General features: G+C 38.0%; 1 protein-coding gene across 3 annotated transcripts in view; it reads right to left on the reverse strand.

Moving 5' to 3' along the window:
* The window catches only part of LOC132121312 (integrin alpha-11-like), a 50,517-nt gene that overhangs the window by 2,790 nt on the left and 25,479 nt on the right, over window positions 1–22,248 (reverse strand). For 2 of the 3 annotated variants that reach the window (XM_059530608.1, XM_059530600.1), the window contains exons 4-27: window positions 21,610–21,701; window positions 21,264–21,378; window positions 20,779–20,906; window positions 20,548–20,696; window positions 19,304–19,448; window positions 18,878–19,043; window positions 18,538–18,608; window positions 15,573–15,717; window positions 15,195–15,343; window positions 11,929–12,072; window positions 9,934–10,137; window positions 9,694–9,824; window positions 9,255–9,421; window positions 6,989–7,128; window positions 6,654–6,764; window positions 6,426–6,511; window positions 6,145–6,349; window positions 5,864–5,962; window positions 3,580–3,656; window positions 3,001–3,084; window positions 2,820–2,910; window positions 2,616–2,729; window positions 1,362–1,445; window positions 817–927 (exon numbers count right to left, since the gene is read on the reverse strand). In XM_059530608.1, the coding sequence (XP_059386591.1) occupies window positions 817–927; window positions 1,362–1,445; window positions 2,616–2,729; window positions 2,820–2,910; window positions 3,001–3,084; window positions 3,580–3,656; window positions 5,864–5,962; window positions 6,145–6,349; window positions 6,426–6,511; window positions 6,654–6,764; window positions 6,989–7,128; window positions 9,255–9,421; window positions 9,694–9,824; window positions 9,934–10,137; window positions 11,929–12,072; window positions 15,195–15,343; window positions 15,573–15,717; window positions 18,538–18,608; window positions 18,878–19,043; window positions 19,304–19,448; window positions 20,548–20,696; window positions 20,779–20,906; window positions 21,264–21,378; window positions 21,610–21,701 (3,008 nt within the window). The remainder of the gene's footprint in view (window positions 1–816; window positions 928–1,361; window positions 1,446–2,615; window positions 2,730–2,819; window positions 2,911–3,000; window positions 3,085–3,579; window positions 3,657–5,863; window positions 5,963–6,144; window positions 6,350–6,425; window positions 6,512–6,653; window positions 6,765–6,988; window positions 7,129–9,254; window positions 9,422–9,693; window positions 9,825–9,933; window positions 10,138–11,928; window positions 12,073–15,194; window positions 15,344–15,572; window positions 15,718–18,537; window positions 18,609–18,877; window positions 19,044–19,303; window positions 19,449–20,547; window positions 20,697–20,778; window positions 20,907–21,263; window positions 21,379–21,609; window positions 21,702–22,248) is intronic. The other variant, XM_059530618.1, reaches the window with a different exon arrangement.

Here is a 22,248-nt window from a genome sequence, read left to right on the forward strand (position 1 = left end):
TGCAAAAAATGATGCTTCACTCTAATTAAAATGTAACTTTGTAACTGTTAATTTTGACAGTGTACTTCAGAAATTTTACTAACTATAAGTGGCTTTGCAACTACGTACTAACTACCAGTCATTAGAGTATTAGTAGACGTAGAATATTAGTGGACTGACTTTTTGATGGTTACTTGCACCATCAATCTGTAAGCAACTATATATAAGTGATTGTAAGTAATGACATGTACAGTAGTAGCAAAGTTACTTACTGTTATATATGTCTAAAGTGGACTATCAAATGTGTAACTCCTTCTCTTTTTTGAGCCATATTAACTATGGAACTTATATTAACATTTGACAGCCACAAATTATACAAATAATATTTCTTACTTTCAAACAATATAGCTAATGACTAAGCAAAACTTGTTTTACTTAAGTGTTTTTTTCCCCCTTTAAAAATAAATGCCACCTGCTTTGACTTTTGGCTGCAGACATTTAACATTTTGGGTGTGGATTAAATGTCCAAATTACTTTCTCGTGTCACTGTAAATTCAAAGCATGTGCCTTTCTTGTTTGTTGTTGTGCGAGAGAAAAAAGGAATAAAAAAAAAAGTACAAAATGTAAACAAAACCAGATTACAGTATGTCTACATGTACTGCATGACTTCTTGTCTCTAATTACTGGTCCGATCATAGATTTGCATTGGTTTTGGGAGATCCTCCTCTAGACCAAAGCCTACATGTTGTGTGAACACTGTGCCCTGATTACAAGTTCTTTCCAAATTATACTTCTTCATCTTCATCAGATTGTTATTGCAAAGTCACAGCTACTCACCGCATGCAATGCATCAGTTCGGAGGGATCCACCAATTCTCACACTGACGTCTCTGTAGGAAGGCAGGTTGACAGTACACTGCACTGGCACCGTCAGAGTGTTGGAGTAGTTCTGTTCAAATGAGCAAGGAACAGTTCTCTGACAAAGAGACAATCTTACTGATGAAACCCAGATGCTTGTGGTGGGAATCTGATGTGCATTAGTGCATTACAAAACTCCCTACCTCAGACATACAAGAATCTTCAAAAACACAGTAACATTTCTAGAATTATTTGAAGATGAACTAGATTTGCCAATAATTTATGACACAATTTATTAAACTCTAGTGGCTTTATTCAGAGAGTACAAAACCAACTATTTTGCAGAGAAGTGCTTTGCTGTTGCACATTAAATTAACATCTCATATCTGAAAGCCCCTAAATCAGGCAAACTATAAAGCACCATAACAACACATGCCACACTTTTATGTCGTGCTAAAGTAAAAGTCTGAAATGTGGCACACATTTTGTCTGTGACACTTTAAGCCTGTGCAGAGAGGTTCTTACCAGTCGTGATGTTCGTGAGAGATCCTCCGGAGATGCCCGACTGTGTGCCACATGCTGAGGGGGGATACAATGACTTCCACCTTCCTGATGGAAAAAGGCACAAAGCACTATTATTACAAAAAAGACACAAATCACTATTAATATCATTCCCTTTAGCTCAAACAGTAGAGCATGACGCTAACAATGTCGAGGTAATGGGTTCATCTCCCAGAGAATGTATGAACTGAAAAAATGCATATCTTGAAAGAATTGTGCAGTAAGTCACTTTAAAAACTTCTGCCAAATGCATAAATGTAATTAAAAATCAGTTACTAATTGAACGAATTCCTAAAAACTAATTGAATAATTAGAATATTTAGACTGATGCAATCGACACATGACAAATGAGAAAAAACGGTTTTAAAATCGGTTTGATATATAAAACACAGGGCCAGAGTGAAATTCATTTTCAGCCCAATTGTGACAGACAATTGTGATTCTTTATAAGAAAACAATGGAGAAAAAAAAGAAAGCTCAAAATATTTGTGCTGTACCATAATGTCTGCCTATGGCCTAACGGGCAGCTGTGGCCTAATGGTTAGAGAGTTGGACTTGTAACCCGAAGGTTGCAGGTTCTAGTCTCGGTGCTGGCAGGAGTTTTAGGTGGGTGGGGGAGTTAATGAACAGCGCTCTCTTCCACCCTCAATACCCAAGGCTAAAGTGTCCTTGAGCAAGGCACTGAAACCCCAGTTGCTCCTCGGGCACTGGATACAGCTGCCCACTGCTCCAGGTGTGTGCTCTCTTCTAACTGCTGTGTGTGTTCACTTGGATGGATTAAAAGCAGAGCACCAATTCCGAGTATTGGTTACTATACTTGGCAAATGTCACAACTTTTTCTCAGAAATAATCACATTTGTTCTGCTTAACCTATTTATGTACAATTATTATAAAAATAATTTTAATATCGTACAAAAAAAACACTGCCAACCGGGAATTCTCCCCGTCCTTCCCATTAGCCAATCTGGGCCTGATACAACAAGTTTGATATCATCCAGATGGATGTAATCATAGTCTGAAGTAAAAAAAACTGAAATCTCTCAACACAAATCTGCAAACTGGCTCTGACTTTCGGCAACTAGCACGGATTCATCTAGACTGTAAATCAGGCAAACGTTTGGGAAATAGCATTTTCCAGCATTTATAAATATTTTTGGAAATCTAAGGCAAATTGTAATAACAAGTAGAGTAAAACTAGTCTAGTTGTGTCCTCCTCACCTGATCGATATGGAAATCTTTGATCTGCAGGACTTGATTGCCATTTTTCGTGACCTCGGGGATTGCAATGTGCAGTTGCAAATCTTGGATCGGAAAATAACCAAGGTTCTGGATCTGTGATGCATAGAGAAAACATGTTTGGTTTGTTGGAAACATGAGGGCCCTCCTCTTTTTAGTTATAGATAGCAAGGAAGTGGACCTCACCTGAAAGGTAAAGTTGAATGGAGGGTTGAAATCACTAGGTTCCTCTAGAGAGAGGTCAGGTTTAAGCTCATATCGGGTAGGGTAAAAATCCCTGAGAGAATCAAAGTGTATTGTAACTATTCCAACTTCCACAATCACACATATTGATTAGAGCATTCAAGCAAACACACATCTATCTCACCTAGTGAAGAGCAGATCAGCTTCGTATTTCAGAGTGTAGAAAATGTCATTAATGTTATCGTGTAGGACAACTTCCTCACCCTCACTGCAGAGACATAAGAATAGGCATGAGAAACCTCCCAGGCAGGATTCACTGCGAAGTGTCACTTGGCTGCATGTATCAGGAGTTTAACATTCCAGCTCATGCATCGTCGTGTCCAAGATCCTTTCCCTCAGAGTTTCATAACATTCCAAACCATCAGCAATGTTAGACACTTTAACTGAGACCACATCTAGCAGATTTTTGATTTTTAATTTGGCCATTTTGTCATCCAGTGATCAATGTGTATTTTTGTTTTTGTTGTTGTTGTTTTGTCCTGCACAGGATAAAACTGTGCTCCAAAAATTAAACAGATTTTTTTAAGCAAATCATTTGCCTGAAATTGAATTTTCTTCTGGATTTTTTAATTAATCTTATGTTTTTTAATCATAAGTTTTAAAATATTAAACACAAAAGAGTTTTTCAGTTTCATATTCTTAATTGCATTGTTCCCAAATTTCTTCATATCCAAATATTAACAACATCTCAGACAAAGCCTACCTGGTAACCTCCAACATGATCCGTATGTGATCCAGCAGCACAGAGTGACTGAATTCAAATTCCAAACGAAATGTTACCTGGGGAAAGAGAAATAGAGTAATGCTTGATCAAAGTGTTTTTGTCACTCCTTACAATTTCTTTCATGCTACTGTTTAGTTTTTCTCTCATCCATTCTAACTTCACACACACGTTCAAATATGAGCTCATCCCTAGATTTTGGATTCCTCGCTTCCAGAATTCAAATTTATACCCTGATCACATCCAAAACTTACATTTTTAAAGATAAACCAATATTTTCCAGGGCAAACAGCCTGTCTGGATATACAAGAATGATACAAACAGGCCAAGACCCTTTACGCTAGTCTGCCTCTAGCCTTTTTCTACAGACCAATAACATCATTTGTGTGGAAGAAGGGGCTTCATCCACTGCTGCTGGCTATTCACTGAGCAGTCTAACCACCACATGAGGTATTAACTTCCATATCCTGTATAAACATCTCTTCACAGTGACAAAACACAGATACAGATGATACACAGACTCTCCCAGTGAACATCTGCTGCAGTTCATGAAGCAGCGGCTCTAGCCACCACTTCAGTGGTAATCCAAGTCTCCATGCAGTTTACGAAATTAATCTTCTACTTCTTATTTGATATTTGATCATATACTGTAAGTCTGATTAATTGAAAGCATTCATCTTTCTGTCATTCCAAAATTGTTGGACTTTATATCTAAAAGAAGATAATTTCAAAGAATGTTCCAACTGTTCCTCAAGACAATGAAGATCAGCTCAGTGAGGTATTAAACAACATGGTACCCAAAACAATAAATACTGTCTTTTGCATTTAGCAAAAATAAAATAAAAAGTCATACAGGTTTGGAATGACATGTAAACAATAACAGAATGTTCATTTGTGGGTGAACTATCCCTTTAAAGCACAAGAGCTGGCTTTTAGTTTTATTCTTGCTCAGAGAAATGGAAGCATTTGGACACAGCTATAACTACGTGGGCAAACTCTTTATTCCCCCTTGGCGAGTAGAGCCACAAAACAGCATGGAAAATCCTTTTTACGTTCTCTCCTCCTGAGTTCTCCTCCTTTTATTCCACTTTCGCCCCATCGCATACTGTTCTGAGCTGAACCAGGCTCCCAAGTGGGCCAATAAAATCTCTCCCTGTAGCCACAAGTGTTGCTCCAATGACCCCCAAACCTCAAGAAAATGAATCAGGACTCTGTGAGAAGCTGCTGACCAGTTTCCTATCAAAGCAGTTGCCTAGCACAGGACAGACTTCTGTGGTCCAGGCCGTGTGATTGATGGGCTTTGCTCTGTATGGATGTAGTAACCGTATGGTAACAGTATTCTTGCATTGCATTCTTGCCTCATGTTTTCTTTTTCTGGAGATGCCTGAACACAAGCTTAAATGTCAGCAGAAAAAAGGACACTAAGTGAATCATTCTGTAACTTCAGGGTGCTGGTGACTTTGTGAGTATGTTTATGCCCCGTGAACATTCCAGACGTAAAGACTTGGTATTTCTGTGATAGCTTCTGATGGTTCTGCAGATGGGTAATATGGGAAAGTCTATATAGTTTTTGACTGTGTGGTCCAATATGTTTGTGTGAGCAAGGCTTTCTAGAGCACATATAAATCCCTCACTCACTGATTCATTCATTCATGGCTAGTGCTGTCCCTAGAGTAACCTTAGTTGCTGAACATGGCAATAAAACATCTGCCCGGATTATACAATACATAATTATGCATATATGGAGTGCAATATGCTAAATGCGTAAGTTACTAAATTACATTTGGCCTGGCTCAGGCTCCTGAAAAACATCTCACCAACCATTTATGTTAGACACATTAGGGAAATATGACAAGGGTTTAGTGAAACTACATGCTAGTTCTTTACATTCTGCAAGGATGCATTAAATGAATCATAAGTGAAGACATTTCAATTGCTACAAAATATTTGTATTTCTAATAAAATATCTTCTTCTAAACATTCGATTCCTTAAAGAATCCTATGTTTTAAGCAGCACAACTGTTTTAAACAGGTGGCATTCATCATGTGACACTGAAGACTAGAGCAATGGCTGCTGAAAATTCAGTTTTGCATCATGGGAATTTTAAGAGAGTTTTAAATCACATAATAGAAAATATTTTCTATTATAGTTATTTTCAATTGTAATAATATTTCACAATGCTGCTGTTTTTACTGTGTGTTCTCTGCTTTCATTCTTTAAAATGGAACCTTTGTGAGTTTTAAAAATATGGCAATGGCAACTCACCTGTGACTTTGCTCTCATAAAGGGTGCACTAATATTGCAAGATTTCTCATATTTTCGCCTGTTCTCACTGTGGCAATCTATATGTATTTCGGAGTTATCCTATGAATAGAGAAAGAGAGAACAGAATTAACTTTATATTCACAAATACTATTGCAGATGCATTTCACAAAGGTCATTAGTATCAATCAAGATCTGAATGAATGGACAATGAAACAAATCAACCAAGCAGTTCTCATCAGGTATAAAAAAACTAAACATAAGCCATCAAAGTGATGTTGTACCTTCACTATAAGGCTGGAGAAGCGTAGGTTTGGAGAGTTAGTGATGTTAAGCTGAGCTCCATATGCATTCTCCCCTCTGTTTTCCAGACGAACATCTACAACCATCCTCTTCCTGGATCCCTCTATAATGCGCTCAGAAGGTTCTGCTGGCGTCTGACTCTGACATAATAGACTGCCTGCTCTAAACGCCTGGGCACAGAACTGCCTGTGGAAGAAGAGAGGGGAATGAGAGCATGTGTACATGTGAGTGTTTTAGCATATGTGTGTGGGCTTTGTCTTACTTGCGATTCATTAGATCAGTCTGAGATTGTAACACCAAGTCTGGAACACAGTGGTCATCTTCGTCACAACCGTTCCAGAAGGGAAGCTGGAGAGAAATTTTTAGATGTAATTATTGCTATTACACGCATAGGTTTCAGCATGCTTCATAATTCATAGTGTGTGTTAATGTTGTTAACAAAAGATATACAGTGTAACAGTAAGGTATCTCTTGACCTAAAGACACTCACCTGTGTTTTCACTGTAGTCGGCCAGCTATCATCCAGAACTGGGCCTTGATCCAGTTCCAATAGCTCAGTTTCTACAGTGAATATAATGGGTCTGGCATAGTCTGTAGTCTCCTGTATCAACATTACAATATCATAAATCTCTCAATCTAAATAAATGGCTATTAAAGTGTAAACTGGAAGAATATAATCTGCTGTTGTAATACTAGAAAGTGAACTTAATAAAGTAGGAATGCTGCTATGTTGTCATTGTAGATTATGTTTTATTACCAATTATTTTAAATGCAACGCAAATGCCCTCTTGTGACACTTTGGTGACCTAAGAGGTGAGAGCTAACCATGACGTGGAAGAAGATGTGGTCACACTTCTCCTCTCCAGGAAGCAGTGTGAGATTCTGTGGCTGCTGGTGATCTGGGTCATCAAACACAGCTCGAGGGTTGAAGCGCTTCTCCTCAAAGAAAGCATTGTAGCTGATAGCTAGGAGAAGTAAAAGGAACAGAGTGAACATACTGTACAGTGAAATATTTCTCAAATATTTAGTTACTTATCACTTTGCACATCATATACTTTTAATGCCAGTTAACTTATTGGTATATAAACTACCATGCAAATGTTAAAAGTTGTTAAAAAAAAATCATGCTTGTGAGAAAGTATTTTACGCTCACCAAGGCTGCATTTCTTTGATCAAAATACAGTAAAACAGTAATGTTGTGAAATATTGTTACAATTTTAAATAATTCTAATTCATTTAAAAAAGAAATTTCAGGATTCTTTGCTAAATAGAACATTTAAAAGAAGACAATCTATTTTAAACAGAAATATATGAACATTATGAATCTCTTTACTGTCACCGTTTGATCAATTTAATGCACCCTTGCAGAATAAAAGCATTCGTTCCTTAAAAACAAATCTCACTGACCCCAAACTTTTGAATGGTAGTGTGCTCATATATTTATACTGTATATACATGGTTTGCATCATTGTTACATTGAAGGCATTAGTTATAACACTAAATGAAAGATGCAAAGCATCAACTTTATGGGCATTTATTTATGGACATAATAGTGCTCTTCCATGTGTGGACTACAGACAGATTTAAGAGACTCTAGAGGTGAAACAATTTGGGAGTTTTGAGGCCTTAAAAGACATCAAATCAAATCTTAAGGCAAACCCTTTTAAGAGACCTGAATGTTGTGAGGATGTTCGACTGTCCATCAAGGTTCAAACATGAGTATGCTGAAAGACAATTTGAACCTTGTTCATGGGCTGAGAAAAGCCTATAAACTTAGTTATCCTACTTTTTAAAATCTCATAAATTTGAAAAATGTGTACCAATAAACAACACAATTAAAAGCTTAACATATTCATAACCCTCCACATGTGAGGAGAATTAGATCAAAATAAAATATGTGCCTTCATCTGTATTGTCCCAGAAGTCAGATCCCCCTGGATGACCCTAAAGACTAAGACATGTCATCTCTCTGAGACCATTATATTGGCTTCACACTCATGGAATTCATGATGGAGATGCTCTGGGGTCATGAAGTTTAACTAAAAACAGTTGTGCTGCTCTCTGGTCCCACACGTTACACAGGAACATGACCTTCCACAGCACATGTATTTTAAAACAAACCTATGGTCATCAAGGCCTTAAGTCAAACTGCATGTGTCAAACACTAACTAGCTCTGTCCTGAGGGACTGAGGCACTTTAATGCAGCAAGGCAGTCCAGTCTGCCTCGATTTGTGCTTCTACTTAATGTGTAGGGCATAAAACACAACTATGATATCTATAATATCTGCGTCCATTTAGACCACTGATCTTTTCTGCTGTTTTAGAGACTTTAGCTTCTAGACACAATATTACACAAGCTAAAAAGATTTTTATACTAATTTCTTTTATTATTTCAGCCAGAGTCTTTATACAATGTGTCTACTTTATAATTTCCAGAGCTGGCTAAGCAGCTTTTCTTTTCCATTCCCAAGGTAAATCTTGAATCAACAAAGCAACAAATGAAAGATCAAAAGATTAGTGTATGTTGAACAATTCATCACTACTGATGATATCTTTTTCATGCTAATATGTGGCATACTTAGCAGGGAAACCTTAACTGAACTACACTGGATGTGCAGCTGGTCAGTGGTATGTAAACCTCACCAGCTGTCAACTCTAAGCACTTCCATAACTTCCCATTCTCCAAAACAATTTTCAAGTGTTTTTCGGTGAAACCTAAACTTTTCAGCCTTTGACCAAAGAACTGTTGCAATCCAGCAGTACAACTGATGTAGTCATTTCACAAAAATTATTTTATTTACATAATAAGTTCATAAATGAATACGATTTAATAAATGAGCAACAATTTATAGAGGTGAAACTTTTTATATACCAATTTATATGTCTTCAGAAAGACTCAGTATTTTTTTAGTTCAGTATTTTTATTTATTTACAGTGGTATTTCAAATAAATAAATAAATAACAAATATTAGGGCTGTCAAACGACTAATCGTGATTAATCGCATCCAAAATAAAAGTTTTTGTTTGCATAATATATGAGTGTATACTATATATATATATACAGCACTAAAAATATATATAAATACTGACCTATTTCCTGTGAGGCTCTGATAGGAGTCCTAGCTGTGATATTCAGACATACAATAGCTGACATGCAGGTCACATCTTTCCCTCCTCTCCGACAGTCTTTATTGAATATGTTGATCTTGCTGGGCTCAAATCGAACAATAGCATGGATTCGGACAACACTTCGAGACCTGCAGCAAAGCAAAAATTTTACATTATTGTGGTATTTAAGGGGATAGTTCACCAAAAAATGAAAATGTTGTCATGATTTACTCACCCTCATTTCATTCCAAACCTGTATTTTCTTTCTTATGTTAAGAACAAAAAAGATATTTAGAAAATTTGACAGAAACTTAAATAGCTTTGGAATGACATGAGGGTGAGTAAATTATGACAAAATTTTCATTTTTGAGTGAACTATTTCTTTAAGGAGAGTGTAAATAACCTTGTGTTAGAAACCCACCACAGAAGTACTGCAGCACCGAGAGAGCCCACAGCTAGATCCACCAGGTCATCTCCATTCATATCCATCTTCCCATGGATACTACGACCAAAGTACTGCAGACCCGGGACCAGCTGAATAGCACCAATCCTCTGACAGAAAGAAGAGATGGATGTAAAGTCGTGCCATAATTAACTACTCAAAGCAAATACATGCAGATTAATTAACACACAAGAGAGTAGCTGGACATTTATGCAATACCTGTTTATATTTCCTCAGTATTCTGTTGCGTTGGCTGTGGTAGATGTAAATGGCTCCTTTGTGGTCATCCTCTAACGGAGCTCCTATTACCACATCATTAAATGAATCCCCGTTAAGATCAGGCACAGGGGCCAGTGCAGAGCCAAAACGGGCATTCTGACCTTGATCTAAAATCTCCAGCGAGCCCTCCAGTATAAAACGAGGCTGATGGGAAAACAAGCAAAAAAGGCTGCCATGAGGGAGAACAATTTAGATACAGCATGATGAGAACAAAATCAGCCTTGGTGCTCCATAAAAGTTGATAGCTTGTACACCAAAATTGGCAACGGTAGGGGGTAAACTAATAGGTTCACAATCCAACAATGTTCAGATATTCTGCTCTTTAATGAAGTCAGCTGGCCCCACAATGCACTGGATTGAACTCTAGATATAAACTCCTATTGGATATTCATCTAACCCATAATTCAGTGCTGCTTTTGCTTAAAACTGAAATCTTGAGGTCTTAATTGAAAAAATACTTTGGGAATACAGTATATATAAATATTATGGTTTAAAAGGGATATAAAAGAAACCTATTTACATGAAAGTTTATACTGCTATTGGGCAAAAATGTTCAATGCAAACTTTTAATGAGAAAGAAGAGCATTTTTTTTATATTTATATCACGTTCCTATCATAAATAAATGTAGAAACTCTGAGAAGAGGCTGTTTATGAGGGAAATATCCACTTAGGTCATGGATAAAAGCTAAACATTTCTGTAACCAGAGACAATCTTTTGAGAAATTTGTTATCCAGATGCAGAGACCACAACGACAACCTACCATGTGTTTATGTAAGAAATTTGGGCGACATTGTTGACTAAATACAACAAATTGAAAAAAGTCTGCTTCACAGAGACAGCCTTAAATGCAGTTTCACATACAGTATATTTGAAGAAATGCAAAAATATTCCACAAGACTGAAATAAATAGTTTTAAATAGTTTTAAGCACAAACATTTACTATTACAGTCCAAACCAGACTCCAAAGGTCAAGTGAACTCCTGTATTATCCGGTAATTTAGTAGTTAAATGTGCTTCTGAAAACAATTTGTTTCAAATGGTTGAAAAGTTTGAGAGAAAGGTGCAGTTTCTCAAAGCAAAGACTGTTCACGTCAGCAAAGTATTTGGGAGAGTAATTAGCCATGCACATCACCCTCCTCCTAAATTCCTAAATCTCTCTCTCTCTCTCTGAAAATATACAGCTATAGACGACAGACATGTGAAATTAGTTGTTTTCTCAGCCTTCCTATAAAAGCATTAGATTAGCATTAGAGAAGAGAAGAGAAGAGAAGAGAAGAGAAGAGAAGAGAAGAGAAGAGAAGAGAAGAGAAGAGAAGAGAAGAGAAGAGAAGAGAAGAGAAGAGAAGAGAAGTGCATTATAAACGGACAGTATATACTGATAATTTTTCTGAAGAGCAGTGACTTTAAAAATGAGAAATTATTTCAGTAAAACAGTGCAGATGACCAGCACTGTTGATGTACCCAGTGTCTGGCTACAACCTGAGGTATTGTGGTCTCCTGGTTAAGGCCGTAAGGAAATGGCTTATACGAGCTAAATGGATAAAGATGGAGTTCTGCTCTATTCACAGCATTGCTCTTGCATGCACTCCAGCCTTTTCCATTTATTATAGCAGCTCTCTCTCTCTGTGAGCTTCATATAATTACATTTCAAGGGGGAAATATTTTCCTGCTGAGTTCACCCTCCACTACTCTCTGATGCGAAGTATGGCAGGTGGCAAAAGCCTGTCAGTATTTACGTGAGACCATTAAAGAGAGAGTGCATTAATGCACAGGCACAGAATTGGAGCTTGGATTCCTCGGCTTTAAGACAAGATGCAACATCTGTAGTGTTGTATTCTGGCTAAGAAGTAAACAGGAGGTAATATAATAGCTACTCAATAGCTAATTAACTTGTTTTTCACAAGAAAATGCCAAAGGGCCAAAAATACTTTACCTGCTCTGTGACTCTGTAGATGTAGACTTTGCCCTTTTCCCAGCCTCCACTGAAGAACATGGGAGCAGCCACCAGCAGGTTATCAGTCACTCCATCATCATCCAGATCTACTGGAGCAATCTCACTGCCATAGTATGACCCAATCTGAACAGACACATCCATCAAGACCAAAATGATTACTAGTGGTGCACAAGGACACGAATTTAACAACTGTGAAACACCCCATTTGGATATGTACTGAGGTAAGCATAAAATGCATGAAAACACATAGGGAGTTAAACTGAGCCACTTTTTACGTGTATTGTCCTCTAAAACTAATATGCTTATCATTATATTTGAAAATGTCTACCAACTTAAAGTGAATAACATAAGGACACAGAAATATGGCAAACACAGGGTAAAATAAACATGCCATAATATGGCTATTTAAATTCCAGTTCACATGAAGGGGTAGGGGTGTCTTGATTCTCTTTTGGTTGGAGGGGAAGGGGTAAGGGGAAGGGCCAGATAGCCCTTCAAACGAAGATTTTTCGGGACCACACTTCAAACGAAGGGGTATGAATTATCTCTGAAACATGGCTGCTACAGAGAACAAAAAGACACATAAATGTAAGCTTTTTGGCATAAATAAAGATTTTAAGGAAAAGTAATCATTTGTTTTATGTTACATTCAATTGTGAGTTCATATTAACGGTCATGTTACTCAAAGAAATGTTTCCAAAAAATCGATACTATTTGCTAACGTCATATCATTGCAGACTGCATGATAGTGCCACTGCATGTCGGATCAGGGCGATAACTGCCAAATACTAGTCCCTCCAATAATTAGAAATCGCTAAACCATTTTCTCAAATATTGCCTATTCGAGAGTAGGGATGGGTATCGTTAAGGTTTTAAAGGTATTACTACTCTTACCGATACTGCTTAACAGTCCGGTACTTTAACGGTATTCTTATCGGTACTTTGTGTTGTGTTACTTTGTGTTGTGTTAGGCAGTCGGAAACTTTGCATTTCTCTGTCTGCACATAATGCACTTTTGAAAGATGCTTTGACAGATTGCTTGCGTTTCCGCCCTTACATGCAAAAATTTTGTTGCACTTATGACAACCAGCGTTGTCTGCATCAACTCTAGTGAAGTATAACCACACTTTGGAACGTTTTGCTGTCTCCGCCATCGTCACTCTTTGTATTAAGCAGGAGTTTTCGTACTGTAAGGGGCAGTTCACATATCGCGTCTAAAAACGCGTGGAAACGCTAGGCACGCTGCTTTCTGATTTTTTTTCCTTTCCTTTTTTTCTTCGGGCACTTGCGCTCCTGAGACGTCTGCCGTTGCTAAGCAACCATGACCTGCTCTCTACATGAAGCGCGGAAATTTCAGCAATGGATAAATGGATTTGCAGCACTAAAAACTGCTTGCAGTAGCTCTGCTACTAAATTAATTTAAAAATCCACATACAGCTATCAGCGGTTCCTTCATCTTGGCTGAGCTTTCAATGTTGTTACGGAAAAGGTGAGAAAGCTACATGACCTGTGGTGCGCTTGCGGCTCTCTGAAAAGTTGAGATGTTTTTAACTCGATGCGGTGTGGACGCGCCTGGAAAAAACGAGCGCGTCACACCGCGTGCGCGTCACTACCACGCGCCTACATTTGAAATAACAAACTTGACCGCGTAAAAGACGCGATATGTGAACGGCCCCTTATGCGTGTGTGTGTGCGCCGCACTCATTCTTGTTGTGTGTGTGTGTGTGTGTGTGTGTGTGACTGACAGACAGCCTCCGCGGCGCGCATGAGGGATCTCGCAGATCTCACAGACAAACGTCTTAATATGATCGCAAATTAGAAATGTTTGGTGAGATAAATTTGTACGATAACATTATTAAGCAAATCTCTTCGCCATCGTCACTCTTTCTTATTAAGCGGGAGTTTTCATACTGTTATGTCTGTGCGTGTGCCGCGCTCGTTGTGGTGTGTGTGTGTGTGACTGACAGACAGCCTCCGCGGTGCGCATGAGGGATCTCGCAGATCTCACAGACAAACGTCTTAATATGATCGCACATTAGAAATGTTTGGTGAGATAAAATGTGCACGATAACATTATTAAGCAAAAATGCATAGTACATTAATTTTTCCCCTCCAGTACCGAAAGCAGAACCGATACCATCAGATCTTATTGATACTACGGTCTTTCATAATTTAGCCCCGGGCCATTTTAATACCGGGTTTCGGTACCCATCCCTATTCGAGAGAGAGGGAGAGAGAGCGAGAGAGAGAAAGAAATGGAAGTTGTGTGTATTCGCATCTGTGCGTTTATCTTTTTAGAGTGAGTTTACTTAAAAACAGTGATTGTATCCTCTCGTCGCTGGAAAATATAATGTAGCGATTCAGTATTTAAACTGTATTTAATAAAAGTCGTGGGGCAGTGTTGACAAGTTTATTTTCTCCTGGATGTGTGAGCTGCGCGATTTCCGATATGTGTGTGTGTCAGTAAGCAGCTCATTAATACAGAACGATAATTAAAGGCTCTAATGTACACCAGCACATGTGTGTATTGTAAGAGCTAGACGACGAATGATGGTGTGTGACGTCATGGTAGTGGTGTCCCAATCCTTAGGGGAATATTTTCTCCCCTACCACTTGACACTCTGTTTCAAGGGGCAAAGGGAAGGGGTAGGCAGAGGGGTAGGGGAAGGGGTATAAAATACAATTGGGATTGGGCCTAAATCTCATTCTAAAGTCAGTATTCAAAAGCAGTTGGTCAAAAAAAAGAGATTTTAGCCTAACTCAAATGCACTACCATTACGTTTCTCTTGTGCATCTTTGAATCACAAGCATCTGTATATGCTTTGTAAATGCCAAGTCACATGAAAAATTATGCACAGTTAATAGGGTTATATTTAAGGCTGTTTACTGTGGCGCTAATCACCTGTTAAATCTTAAACTCCTTTAAAAATATTCAATTTTCTCTGTGTTTTATTTGTAAGAGTGAATTTATTTGCATGGTTTAGGACGGTGATGAGAAGCACATGGGCTGTGTGGGATAAATTTGTAATCTAGACAGTCCACTCATCGCAAATGAAAGCCAGGAGAGAAATGTACCAAATTGAAAACAGAATGACCAATTGATCACTGCTGTTTGTACAGTATGAGCATGTCGATAAACAGGACTGCTGTAAGCACACAAAAGCCATGAGAAATGAGTCAGAACAGCACTGTATACAAACACTGTGCGTTGCAAGTGTTTGTGAGCATATTTTTAGATTCATTACCTGCTGTCCTTTGAGTGAGTGTAATATAGTGAGCTCTCCAGTATTTTTCAGAGTGAAGATGATGACCTTGCCCGTGTGGTTAAACCGAGGAGCTCCTGCAACATATAACTGGCCACTGTGAGCTAATACCACTGATGTCACTGTGTAACCTACAAACCAAAATGAGAAAGATGATAATAAATGTCTGTCACTTGTAAAACAGTATACTAGATTAATCACTTTGCTTGGGAACAGAGATGAGTGGCGAAAGAATTACACCAAAATAATAATTTTAAAAAAAACAGCAGACATCATTTAGATGTAGCCAGATCATACTGAGGCATTTCCATCATGAGCATTGACAGCTACTTTTGTTAAGTATAGGTTTAAATTCTTTACCCAAGTACGCTCCATGGTTCTTCAGTTCTTCTGGGAACTCTTGTTCATAAGAAGACTTTGGTGGGACCACTTTACCCTGACGAGTCTCCTTCAGCACAGCCCCATTCCAATCATAAGCTCCCACTGCTCCCACTAAAATTCCATCCTGCAGACAGAGCATATGAATATATCCACAATTACATTAAATTCAGGAAACTAATGATATTCTCTATTTCTGTCTGCCATCAAACTACAGACATCTGGTCTTTAAAATAATTAATAGAGGCATTTGTTGTGTTTTATGTTGCCAGTTCTCTGTCTTCCAACTAATTCTTTATCTGCAGTAGGCAATTTTGCTTTTATGTGCTTTTTGCTACCAATGGCTTTAGTCAAATATAATAAAAAAATAGTAGTGAGAATTGAACAGAATGAATTCTGAAACAATTGTTCAAGAATCACTTAATATCATCAATCACTTAATATCAAAACTTAAAATCTTAAAAGCCAATTATGCCTTCATAGCATAATGTATGAAGGCGGTAAAATTATTTGTTATTATTAACAAAATATCATGAGGATTATTGTAGATTAAAAGCATGGTTAAAAAATAAATATATAAAACATTTCAAATTTTTCAGTTGTTTGTACAGCTCTCAGGAACGCATAAAACAGTGATTCATACATTTAATCTTCTCAGTGTTTATACAGCTCCTTCATAATTTCTCTGCAGTCAATTGCCATGGAAACCTCATAAACAATTTATTTCCTTAGTGATGAGTTTATTCTGTCATAATTTATGGACAAAATACTTGGCTTCCCGCACTGTTAATTGTGAAGACAGCAGTCGGAATGAGAACAAGTCGAATGGGTTCATGTTTAGAGAGAACTGAAATTCCCAGTGGTTTCTTACACATAAACAAACAACAACGTTCCGAGCCATTCCAGTCCAGGGGGAACATTCTTACTGAACTTGCAGGCCACTGAGAACACACTGCTCTGGCTCAGTCTATACTTCAGGACTTAAACATAAACACACAAAGCTGATAATCATGACCTTTTGGTTTTTAATCAGAGAACAAAATGCACCATGGATTAAACCACCAGAGTTTTCCAGAAAAGTCTCCTGTATTGTGTGTCTTTATGGTGTGACCTCATCCTTTAAACAACTCTACTCCGAAGTCACAATTAAATGGAACAGTGCTGGGGGCTGCATGTGAATTTGAGCACCTGGTCATCACCACTGCCATAAATCCACTGTCAGTTTTCTTTTCTACAGAACCAACTCCACAATCGCATGCAGAAGACATGCTAAAAGGCCAGCATGGAGTAACAAAGCAGGACTGCCTCTAAACCCGATGCCACCAGGACCGAATTGCTTTACTTTTTCCCCATCACCCATTTTATCAACCCCGGACTTCAATGAAATTTTACTGGACACACTTTTTAAATTTCACTCTTTTGTTAGTCAAATTTTTACCCAGTTAAACCTCTTAAGCTTGTTACACTCTCCACCACAGTGGATGCGTTCACTCTTAAAAGGGATATTATCACATGGCATAGAGTCTTTTGACAGTGTGAACTGAATTTGCATTTTGTGAAAGGGAACCTACTACAGGTCAAATTAAATTGATAATCGTCCTTGATTGCCTTGATCAGCCTGTTCACAGATTAATCACACAAACTGGGAAATTGTGGTTGTATAAGTTTGTTTTATTCAAGTAGCCTCTAAATCTCAATTTCACTTTTTTCAAGTGTGATCTCTACTAAACTAACTAAAGAAGTTAAGTAAAATGAAATAAAAATTAAGTTACACCAACAAAAGTATTTTTTATTGCCAACCAATCATAATGCTGAATTCACCATCATTCATGTTTAGGCAATCACTTTATATTGCTGCAGCATATCTCAATAAATAATGTTCTCTATAGATCATTTAAAATAAAGCTAATACAACAATGCTGGGGCATGATATAAAGTGTAAAAGTCAAATATGTGTAAACTAAAAGCAATATTTAAACCTACACACATCCCACTTTTAGAGAGTACCATCTGGATTTAGGGGTATGATTTTCTCTTAGAGTGCAAACATTCTTTCCAACAACTTATCCCTCTCAACACTTAAATTGCTTTTGTTGCAGATGCTGTTTCAGGCATCCAGAGGCCTGATGGATTAGATTTCCAGTCATCACAATGGCCATCTGGAGTTTTCCTATCTGCTTCTTCCACAAAAAAAAAAAAAAAAAAAGATATTAATAACTCTCACAACAGTTTGTGCTTGCTTTCAGGGGACGGAGTGGAAAAATCAGAGGGGTTGCATCAGGAAACTGTGCAACCTGGACAGAGATGATTAGTGCTACAGTTGGGAGCAGGTCTTGGATGGATATAGACCCACCAGGTACATCTTAGGCAGATTTTTTTGGATGGAGCATGGCAGATGGCCTGCCAGAACAGCAGGTACAGTATGAGAACGTCAGGTGCTGAGTCTGTGCTGGATGACAAACCAGCTCTGATATCAGCTCTGGGCTCAGACAGAAAAGAAAAAAGACATTTTCCTTCTCCTCCATACTTCTCACAATAATCCCATCCCTGGGAAAACCGGCAGGACTTATATAAATTTCTTTGGAATGAGAATCAGAAAGAAGCTCGTTTGAATTATCAGGGAGGAATCTTATCTGCTCACCATTGTAAAGCTGTAATATTTTTGGTGTATCATATTACTGACAACGACATATATAGATGACCTACAGAAAGAGAAGAAAAGAAATGAAGAATGTTTAAGAAGGAGGAAAGATAAGGTTTAAGTTCAAAGAAAGTAACCCTAATCATTCACTGAACGTCTGACTTTTGGTTCACACAGAGTAGGTCTTAATCTGATCTCGGTCAACCTGTCTGGGTTTTTTCTTTCAAATGAGATGAAATAAAGAGCTGTTAACTTGAGGAATAGATTAGATTGAGAACCTACAGACTGACGGACACCCAGACTCACCTCCACTACGTGTGTGGAGAAGCCAGCTTGAGACATCTGGAGACCAAATGCTGTCCCATTCTTGCTAGTCCCTGCAAACAGAGACAAAATGAACACATGGAAGAGCAAAAGAATCCGCCATTTCCTACAACAGAGCAGTGCAGATTTCAGCGGTCTTAAAGAGCGAGTTGGCAGAGGGCATATATCAAAGAGATGTGTTATAAAATTTAAGATTTGGTCCAATGAGATTTACAGTGTAGGGCTGTGCAGAGATGTAAATGTTTTACAGGCTGAGGTTTTGGGCTGTGTTATGAATATGATGCAATGCTGTGTGCGGTGCTAGAGTGGTAAAGTCGCCAACCCTCTAAACTGAAGATCCTCTCTCCGAGAGCATCCACAATGTCCTTCAAAGCTGCTTCGTCTGTCACGTTAAAGAAATGCTTATCATCAGGGTCACTAGCGATGTATTTGATCTCATTGAGGAAAGCTTCAGGGTTGATGCCTCTGCGGTTGTAGTAGCCCAGTACCTGTTGTGAGGAACGACCCCAAGAATCAATCAGCCGGAACATGACGCATTTGTCTCGATTGCCCAAGCCCACATTCTAATACATAAGTCCCCATAAATAGGGATGAAAGCATTAGGCCTTTTTTCACAGGCGGAGGCAGATGAATGTGACCTCAATGGTTGGTCCAGTGTCACATCATAATTTCAGCATGAGAATGGGCATTTGATCAATGGCAAAAAAAACTAACAAAAAAAACCTAATACAGAATACTGAATACTTACAGCAATGGCATATCGGGTGATGCCGTCCTTCTCGCTGTCCTCAATGACCTGCTGCAGGTCAGCGCTGTCATGTGATTCTCCATCTGTGATGACGATCATGACCTTCTTTGCTCCTCTTCTGCCTCCCTGTTTAAAAGCCTCTGAGCTGTGAACATCCATAGATAATAAATTATGCTCTCTAAATGTCATTCGATGGCTCTGTTGATGTCTCTGTTGATTATTGTTCAGCCTGGACTCCTTAAATTGTGTAAAAGTGACAGTAAAGACATTTGTATTGACCAGATTAGCATATCAGAATTATTTCTAAAGGATCACGTGACCCTGAAGAATGGAGTAAAGGCTACTGATAATTCTGCTTTGCCGTGACATGAATAAACAGCATTTTAAAGGGTCATGAAACCCCCCATTTCTGCACTGGTTAGTTCTCACCACAGTTTTAAAAAATGCTAAAAAAGTGGGCGTGGTGTGAAGCGGACCGGGGGAGGGGGAAGAGGGAAGGCAGACAGCGCACACACAGCTTTGCGTTCAGACAGTTTAATTTCGCTACCATCGAGTTAGAGACACAAATAAATGCACAGCCATTTGCACCCTGCATCGAAAACATATTACATTTACATTCAGTCATTTAGCAGATGCTTTTATTCAAAGCGACTCACAAATGAGACATATATATTATTCTGTGGCGTTTATATAAGCCTTTTGACAGGTTGTGTCACAGAGCTATAAAAACGGTTACACTCACCAAGTGAATGAATCGCGTTTGTGCCGAACTCTTATTACAAAGAAAAAACACTCTTCTGCGATCCATGAATGTTTCTCTGTTAATGTGTGTGATGTCATTTCACAGTCTGATGCGTCTTTCATAGCAAATCAACACATGTTGTTGTGAATAATTAAGCGAAGCATCTTCTCATAGGATAAGAACATGCAATCTCATGAATAATTGAATAGACACCGACGCTCATCAATGTACTATAGTCCATTGCCACATCACAAATCGTGACGTCAACACAATGTAGATTTTAAATCCGGAAGATGAAAATAGAGCAAATAAGCTTAAAATTAACCAATTTTCTCCAACAGTTAAAATTAGCGGATGCTAACATAGTCTTCTATGATGTACAACACAAACACCTCTGCTATAATCTTAGAATAAGTAGTCTGGGGTTTCATGACCCTTTAAAGAGTATTAAAACAGACAATAACTAAGTCATCATACCAGTAAACAATTATTTTAGCATTACCGTGCAACACTGATTCCCAGCGCAGTGTTAGTCTCTTCTCCTCCTCGCTGGTCTATCTTACGGGCTGCTTTGACCACATCCTCCACAGAGCGGAAGTCATTCAGTTGAAACTCGGACACCACCTTTTCTCCATACTGCAGTACTCCAACCTGACAAGCACGTGATTCACACATTTGAGATAATGACACATTTGATATTTCACATTGTCATTGTTCAGAAAGTCTAAAACACCTGAATCTGTCCTGGTCCAACATAGAATTTCCGCAGAATGTTGATAAGGAAGTCTTGAACTTCGTTCCAGGGGTAGATTGAATTGGAACCATCTAGGACTATCACTATGTCCATGTATGTCTCACACCCTGAAAGAAGAAATTAGACGTTTTTGATGTCTTTGGCACACAAAACACATTAAACAGTAGTAGTTCTATTCAAAATCAAATTTTAGTGATTATTTAAAAACAAGGTCTGTGACTATTTCGTCAAAAAGAAAAAAAGATTTAACAACTCAGCTCTTTATGAGCAGTCAAGATCATTTTCTTTTTAAAATGAAGATTAATTTCACAATATATTGCCTATGGCAGATCCAGAAACTGTCATGGCCAAATTCAGCATAAAAATAAAGTCCATGGTTGAGACAGAAAGTGGAAACATATTACCAAAAATTTCACTGCAAAAACTGTCCTAGTTAAATCGAAGGTGCAGGTGCGTGTGCTTACTTTGGAAAGCAGGAGCGATAGTGCGGGAAAATTTAAAGCTGGCGTTGACTCTGGAGCAAATTCCAGTGCTGTAGTAAGAGCTGCCACATTCGTATGACCAAAGGGGACCACAAGCCTGTGAATTATCACAAACGTTATTAATTGCACCATTAATAAATGCATTTATGATTTACATAAAGATCATGGGCTCATTCTAGATAAATTATAATTCAATAGTGTTCCAAATGTAATGGATGGTGTTTGAACACTTAACAATATTAGTGTTTTAGACCATTTAAATGCCAGATGACTTTAATATTACAAAGAATATGCATTATTAACTATCAAACCAGCCATCCAAACTCACCACAAAGCTGTTGTCTTTAGGATTTGACGAAAGGGTCATTCCAAGTCTCATCTTATCCTTTCGCTCAGAGACATTTGTCAACGATATCCTTCCTTAAGAAAAAAAAAAATGTTGGAGGCAAATAAAAGGCTGTGCTATAAAATCCAACCACAGTCCATATGTAGCATATGTTCTTTGCAGAAAGACTTCCTTTAACTGTAAACATATTTGTTAATCCTGTCTAGACATTCCTGATTTGATCTGCAGCGTGCATCTGTTATGCGTGTGCATCTATACACATGCACATATTAAAACTGGCAGAAAGTCTATATCGACACACTTAACATTATATAGAACACATATGTTTGACATAGATGATGTGTTCTGTAGTGAAGAACCCACATGTAAACTTCATTACAGATCAGGAGTGCATTTGAATGAATCAATGTGTTTACCCCCTTTGCTTTTCACAAGGCATGTCTGGTAACGCTTTACCCAAACCGCAAATCTAACCCTTATTACTTCGCAAAGTAATTATTTACTGCTAGTAAATAATAACTATTTCTTTTAATGTGTAATTACAAAAGTATTTATTCTAATTATATAGGCTGAACAAAATTATAAATACAACACTTTTGTTTTTGCCCCCATTGTTCATGA

Source organism: Carassius carassius, chromosome 3 (assembly GCF_963082965.1).
Source record: "Carassius carassius chromosome 3, fCarCar2.1, whole genome shotgun sequence".
Lineage (NCBI taxonomy): Eukaryota > Metazoa > Chordata > Actinopteri > Cypriniformes > Cyprinidae > Carassius > Carassius carassius.